General features: G+C 33.7%; 1 protein-coding gene across 1 annotated transcript; it reads left to right on the forward strand.

The window, feature by feature from the left end:
* Positions 1-329: 329 nt before the first annotated feature.
* On the forward strand, positions 330-2,022 carry LOC132932665 (uncharacterized). Its single transcript, XM_060999038.1, has 6 exons — positions 330-515; positions 591-812; positions 883-1,050; positions 1,517-1,600; positions 1,675-1,846; positions 2,019-2,022. Exons 1-6 carry the CDS (start codon positions 332-334, stop codon positions 2,020-2,022), a joined length of 834 nt encoding a protein of 277 aa, XP_060855021.1. The 5' UTR covers positions 330-331.
* Positions 2,023-8,019: the final 5,997 nt, after the last annotated feature.

An 8,019-nucleotide genomic window follows, 5' to 3' on the forward strand; every position in this document is an offset into this window, starting at 1 on the left:
GAAACACATGTTATAAGATTAGTTGGCAAAATATTTTTACAAAAATATGATTTGTATCAAAAACCTTTTGAATCTTCTAAGTTGAATGTTAATGTTGTAAATTTATTAAGTAATGAATTGTTTGACTTTAGTGTTCAAAGTATAAAAAAAAAAATGATTTTAATACCGTATTCAAATAATGGTTTCATTTCTATGCCTATTGTACATAATGTTAATGCTTGATTTTAAGTTCTCAAGTTTCATGTGTATAAATTTATATTTAAGTTATTATATTCTATAAGTAAAATTTAAAATTTTTAATATTGTATTATAATTTATTGTAGTTTAAAACATGTCGTGGTCTGTAGTTGAGTTTACTACCGACAATTCAATGTATGTTGTACCATCTTTTTGGTTAAAACAAGATGAGTGTGCTTGGCCAACACAAAATGTATCCAAATTTATTACTCGACGCAAGCAGCCGAATGAAATAGAATTCATTTATCTAGACGCAAAACAAATTGGTAAAGCATTAGGTATGTTTCAGATGGTTTTAAATATAATTGTTGCAATGGTTTGTTTATATTATTATTACATAACATGTTATACAGACTCATATGAAGATGCAAAAGGTCAATTGTCCATAGCAGAATTTACATCAGATATGTCATCAAGTGAAAATAAGAAGAGTAGAAAAGTCCGAAGAAAGAGGCCTTGTGATTCGGATGTTGATAGTATAATAGTGAAACACAAAAAAAAAGTATTGCCGAAATCTGTAAAAGAGAAGAGTTCTAATAACTTATGGAATGTATTATCCACTGATGGATCATCAAGTAAGATTTACATGAATTATAAAATCATGTTTTTAGTAAATTGATTAATATTGTATTATAAATTAATTAGGCGAAGATGATGAAATTGCAATTGAGAAAGGAGACCACGCTTTAAAGACATTGTTACCAAACTGTGCCCACACATCAATTAGTTCATCAATTACAGAGGTCACCATTCCTGCAGTCGATAAACATTTAGTTCATGAAAAGAGCTTTAATTCATTAAATATATTATCTGGTAAGTTAAAAATATATCTATAAATAAGGGGGTGGGCAGTAACAAAGGTAACCTTGACTGATTGGACTTAAGAGGCTACTGAAAACATAATGTTAAAACTAGGTATTATTACTAAATTATTTATAATTTATTAAATTATGTATAAACTACACTATTATTATACTGCTACTTTTTCAAACAGTGTAAAACTGTAAACTAATATTGGCAATACTAATACAATATGTGTGTGGGGGTAATGGGCATCAATTTTAATCAGAAATAAGTATTAATATTGTTGCTAATTCAATTTATTTCCATTGTTATAGACCCCCTATACCCTATACCCTATACCCTTGTGAAAAAATCTGTGTCCGCATCTGGGTGTAACTAAAACAATCATTGATTAATAAGGTCACTTTAAATAGTAATCGATTGTTTTGATTTAAATTTAACTGATTGCTCAATTATTATATTTGTTGGTTTTCAGCTAGTTTCGACGAATCTATAATAGTTGACCCTACTAATGTCAATGAAAATGAAAAAGTCAAATCACAAAATGTGTTAAGTCAAGGTAACATTAAAATCTTTTTTTTATTCTATAACTATTAAATATTAAAATTAATGAATACTTTTTATTTTTAATAGATTTTGATATATTTTTAGCGGATGATTTTCAAAGTACTGTTTTAAGCTACCTTGCCAAAATAAGTGTTGATATAGGAGACATCAACAAAACATTAAACAGTCATGAAGATATTCTAAATACTTCATCTTTTGGAAATAGAACCAACGAAAGTTCCTCTTCTGATATTAACCAGCATTCAAATTTACGATTTCCAATACAAAATATGACTGAACTTGAACTATGTGAAGAATATTTAACTGATAATACATTTAAATCAAAAATGGTAGGTTAAATAAAAATTGAAACATTTTTACAGTAATTTGTAACTAATGATTATTTTTTTTTTGTCATAACATTATTTCAGGTAACACAATTAAGTTATCTAGCAAAAAAATCGTTATCCAGTACTGTCAGACAAATAACATCTAGATTGATAAGTGATACAGTTTTACAAGAATTTAGCTATATTGGACAAAAGAAGAAGAAAATATTTAATAAATTATTGATTTGCAATCTCATTATAGGTGAGTTATTATTAAAAATATAAACTCAGTATTATTTTGATTAAAATGTTTTAATTTCTTACATGTTTTTATACCTAATTATATTTTTGTATTGATTTTAATTATTTTAGATGCTGTCAGAAATATATCAAAGTTTTCCAATGCTGTAAATTTAGAAATTGAAGAACCACTGAAAGTTTTTATTGCAGGTGCAAAGTCTAGAATAAAAATATAAGTGGATATTTTATATTATATTATACAAGTTACAATCATTATACATACTTATAATATGTATAGTTATTCAGATTTGTATGTTAGTACTATGATATTGCAGTTAATTATTCATTATTTTAAACTTTTTTTTCAAATTTTAAATTTTTATTTCTTTAACTTATATACTTAATAATAGATTCAGATTCAGAATTTTCTTTTTGTTACAATTTTAGTTTTCTAACTAATTTATTATATTACTTTTTCACAGTTTTGTTTTATGAATAAGTTTTTTTATTTAATTGTTTATATTAATGTATTATAATGCATACTATAATCTATATAGTTTTTCAAATTTTATAAATAAAATATTATTTTTTTTGTTTATTTATGTTAGTTAATTAGTTATATACGCGTATAACTGATTCTGACTTTATATATATATAATACGCAGAGATGTTTAATTTATTTTGTTAAAATGTATCGTTATATTCTGAATAAAGTAAATTCAAAATAAAGTGTTTTAATTTAACTATTTTAGGTTTTATTTTTTAACCCAATACTTGGTTAAAGAAAGTATATCAGTCAAATAAAATTTTGAAAATCATTGTTTTACTTACATAAACTTATGAAGTACAAAATAGCAAGCAATCTGATTAGTAAATATACAATTTATTCATCTGATTTTTTTATTTTTTATTATTATTCAATAAATATAATTTTATTATTTTAAAAATGTCTAATAATATTATAACATTTTAAAAATAACATTGTTAATATAATATCGTTATTAATACATAATTTTATCAAAGTTTGCTCAACACAATTGCATTATTATAACATTTGTATAATATTATTATAATGATTATATAATCATTATAATAACATTATGGAACTATTAAAATATTTAAGATATGATTATTTATTCATAATAATAACATAACAAAAATGTTATTATAATATTTATATAATTATTATTTAATCATTATAATAATACTATAAAAATGTTATTTTTTATAATGTTATAAGAACGTGTTTGTGTTGGGCAAAATTTGATAATATGATGTATGAATAACGTTATTGTATTAACAAGCTTATTTTTATAATGTTATAATATTATTTGAAATTATTAAAATAATATTATTTTAATATTATTATAATGTAGTTTTGCTATCTGGGTAGTGCACTAGTGCGCGATATCTAGTTTTATTACCCATGGTGGGAAGAATAAAGGTGCGTTGACTTGTCAACAACGTTAGAATAGGTATGCTCGGGGATATTATAATTTATTAAGGAGGCTAAAAATTCCGTGACGTTACATAACCCCCCCCCCCATACTGTTAAGGTTGTTACCTAAGTTAGAACCGAAAACCACTTGTTGTAGAGAGAGAGGAACTGAATTTTAGGGGACCATAGACATACAATTTGGGGGAATACAATATTTTAACTGAGGACAGCTTCATAATAGTTTAAGGTAATAATAATAAAGTTTGGTTTGCAACCATAAATGGGTAATAATGTTGAGCTAGGGAGTATTGGCGGTAAGGGTACTAACATCACAATAATAATATAAATAAGGTGTACCACACCTTAGTGTAAGGTACACAGGGAAAAATATAATAAAACCTACGCATCTGTGCGCACACAGTGAATATAATAAAATCCAGCACGAAAGTGCGAACACATTATAATAATAATAAAACCTACCAATAATAATGACCTGACTAGTCCAGGGAGTGATTAAGATACCAGTAACCACTATAATCCTAACGGGGAACAATATAATACCCAGGGACCTAAATGGGGAAGGGAGAAGGGACTCTGAGACAGTCTATGCCTTTACTGGGGTCACGACTGTAACAGGTACGACCATATTATGGGAACTTAATATGGAAGGGAGAAGACAAAAAAAAATAAAAATAAAACTATTGTGTACAGGCAAGATAACACGGACCTTGCACTGCGTGGATGACTCTGGACATTTTAATTTTACACACATGGCAAGCCATGGTGGGACCTAACAATTATTACGGGGGGCTATCAAGAAAGTTCCTGCATGTTGTAGGAAAAGGGCGGTCAAGAGGCGGGGTCTGTGGCCCCTTTGCTCCCAAATGAGAGTCGTCCCTCCGGATCATAGATATACCCGACTGTGGACCGCCGAGTGCAACCCGGTCATCCCTACACAATCACTCCCAGGGAAGCCAGTTTTTACACCGACCGCCCCGGGTGTGGGTAGAGCATGAACCGCAAAGACCCGAAGGTTGCCGCACTTGGTCGGCCCAAGCCGGATCCTCCCTGGCTTAGGATGTCCCTACAACACCGGTTTAATTAAAAGAAGAGTGTCGCAGACTCTTTGCCGGTCAGAGTGTAGTATCAGTACACTCTGCACGACGGGGGCCCTACCGAGCTGGGGGGACAACAAATTTGAAAGAAGGTATATGAGAGACAGAAAAAAGGCGGGGTAGTATAGGGACATAGGGGGGGGGGGGGAGAACGCGGAAAGTTACGAATTAAATGACTGGACCTACGAATGTTGTTCGTACAACTGTGGTGCACAGTTGTGCTGAGCTGAAGCTCGCGCACGGTAGTGACTCCGTATTAGGCAGAGTACACCACATGCGAACCCCCATTTTCATGGAGTCCCTGGGACAATTCGTGTCACCTGGTATGTATACTAATTGTGTTGATTTTGAATCGAAAGAAAAGAAAAAGGTATTAATTGATTGAATTGTTAAGCTGACATTGATTTACTGTATATTTATATGGAGAACTGAGATTTTGATTAGAATTTATTATTAATTAATTGTTTGTATGTGTAAAAAGAAACGAGTTGGAGAAATAATTTTGATGAGAGTGATCACCCTTGAGGATGTTACCCGGGAGGTGGTACATAATGTTTAATGTGGTCTATGTTGTGGGTACCTTTGGGTGTACCATCATCAGGGTGTACAAGTTCGTATGCGTTAATAGTTTTAATACTTTTAATTTTGAAAGGGCCATGTAGAGGAGAAAGAATTTGGATATTTTTTTGTCTAATTGATTACTGAGCATATGGGTGCGGACTAGTACGAGATCGCCTACTTTAAAGTGAGTGGGGTTTAATTTTGACATTTGAATTTTCTTACGGAATTCTGCTTTTGTGAGTTGAACTTCTTGGGCGAGTATTAATTGTCTATTGTATTCGAAAGGGGGGTTGCTATGGGGGAATTGTATAAACTGTATTAGTGGATTATGTTCTGAATTTTTTAGGAAAAGTGTTGAGGGAGTTTGGTGGCGCGTACGTTGTTGAGTGTCCATTCGATATATGGTACATACTGGGGCCACGTTGAGTGTTTTTGGTGACAGTATGTCCGGAACATCCTACCTAGCTCTCTCATGACTCTTTCTGCGGGGTTGGACTGTGGATGGTAAATACTGGTGTGGGAAATTTGAATATCGAATTTTTTAAGGAAGGTTTGCCAATACTTGCTGATAAACTGTCGACCGTGGTCGGACACAATATTTTGTGGAACTTCAAATTTTTGGAAATAATCAGTGGTTAATTTTTTGATACAGATTTTAGCATTGGCTCACCGGAGAGGGTATAGCTTAATGAAACGGGAAAAATTATCTACAATTACAAAGACATAGGAAAATTGAAACATACCTACGGGGAGAGGGCTATAAAAGTCAACTAACAATTTTTCAAGGGGTTTTTGTGAGAGAATGGGTTGCATAGGACCAGCAATACGGGTAGTCTTCGGTTTGCACTTCTGACATAACTCGCATGCTTGTACTATACAACGGACGGTTTTATAGAATGAGGGGAAGTAACATATGTTTCGGAGAGCGTGAGCAGTTTTAAGGGGACCAGTGTGAGCATAATAATCATGGAATAATAGAATAATTGGGGTTACCAGGTGGGAGGGCAGATATAAAGACCAATGAGTGTCGTACTTGAATTTGCGGATAAATAAAATGTCGTTTTTTATGGTATAATATTGATGCCATGCTGGTGGGGGATCTAATTTGATTGTGGAAATAATTTTTGATAATTTAGGGTCTTTTTGTTGTTCGAATGAGAAATTTTGAAAGAGAGGGATTATGCCGGGAGGAATGGGAGGTGGTAGAGTATAGTGAAGAATGATAGGGGAGTCTTTAGGGGGTTGGTCATCTCGACCTAGGGGGTGACGAGAGATTTGGAGTGTTTTCAGATTGAGGCCTATTGTAATTATTAAAACGAGGGGAGTAATTATTTTGACGGGGAGGGTATTGATTGTAGCGTGGGGAGTTTGACGAATGATGGTGAGAATTTTGCTGGGGGGAGAGTGCTTGATTTGGATTTGATTGAAGGTTCCTATTTGAGTGGGTTTGTTGAAAGTGAGAGAGCTGTTGGATGAGGTCATTGGTGGTGGTAATGCGTAAACCGCGGAGAGCTACTGCTATATGAAATGCATAGTGAGACAGGATCTGGTCAACCATTTCGGGTTGGTCGATCGGGGGTTGTAAGAACCTGACCTTATTTATCCAATCCATCGCATGTTTTTGGAGGGAGGTATTGTCGTTATGGTGATATGGTCGGTAGAACTCATTTCGGATGGCGCGTTGTTGATTGGCAGATCAGAAATGGTTACGAAATAACGAAAGAAACTCACTATACTCGGATGGTGGGGTAAGTAACGTGTTATACCATAGCTGATTATCATCGATAAACTTGGCCTTTACATAGTTAATTTTGAATTGATCGGGGACGGGGGGTTGCGTTAAGAAATATTGTTCAGCTTGTTCGAGGAACTCTTCGGGGGTGAAGGGGTGTTAATTGTCCATTAAACGTGGGCAGCTTGGTCGAATCCAGGTTGATACCAGAACCATTAGAGAGGGAGTGAGTGCTATGAACTGAGATAGGGGGGCTTGAAAAAGTACTATTGAGTTGAGGGGCAGAATAAATGGAAGTATGATAAGGGGCAGCAGGTTGTGTGGGGAATGAGTTTGTAATTGTAGTAGAAGTGAACAGATTATTAAATGAATTTTGTGAGAAAGGCTGAGAATTATTAAAAGAGTGTTGTAAGGGGGGTTGACTATTTTTAATTGAAGGTTGGGGCATGGTGGAACTATTGTTATTGAAAGTTTGTACAAGGGGTTGAGAAAGGTTGGCTGGGGCTTGGGAACTTGTGAGGGGGTATGAGGTTGTAGAAAGGGGGGTAGGGACAGAGATAGGGTTTCGGACAACATTTTCCAGGGCAGCAAGACGGGCAGACTGACCCTCGACCATGCTTACTCGACTAGTGAGAGCTTTGACGGTGTCTTGGATCTTATGGGACATGAGGGTATTGGTTTTCTGGGTTTCCTGAACACATAACTGCTGATGAGAAAGGTCATTTTGAATATTGATAAAATCACGGTTGATGTCAGCCTGTAGTTGTTGAAACTTAGTCCGAATCTCGGTATCACTATCGTCAACACGGGTACACAGCTCCTCAATACTGGTATCAAAGGCAACTAACCTTTTGGATATAGCGTCAAACTGGAGGGCAAAGTTGTCAAACATATCTCTGAGCCGGTGGTCTAAGGAATCGAGAATAGGGGGTGCCTTTTGAGTCAAGGAGACATCGCACTCTTCGTCAACGGACATAAAATCGAAATCGGTGGGGGGTAAGAGGGGAGATGAATAAT

Source organism: Metopolophium dirhodum, chromosome 1 (genome assembly GCF_019925205.1).
Source record: "Metopolophium dirhodum isolate CAU chromosome 1, ASM1992520v1, whole genome shotgun sequence".
Classification (NCBI taxonomy): domain Eukaryota; kingdom Metazoa; phylum Arthropoda; class Insecta; order Hemiptera; family Aphididae; genus Metopolophium; species Metopolophium dirhodum.

What these genes read in the sequence shown, in the direction of transcription:
- LOC132932665 (XM_060999038.1), top strand. Translation starts at nt 332, where the DNA reads ATGTCGTGGTCTGTAGTTGAGTTTACTACCGACAATTCAATGTATGTT. An exon ending in ATCCACTGATGGATCATCAA is followed by an intron (nt 813 to 882) that starts GTAAGATTTACA and finishes TAAATTAATTAG; the next exon opens with GCGAAGATGATGAAATTGCA. An exon ending in ACAAAATGTGTTAAGTCAAG is followed by an intron (nt 1,601 to 1,674) that starts GTAACATTAAAA and finishes TATTTTTAATAG; the next exon opens with ATTTTGATATATTTTTAGCG.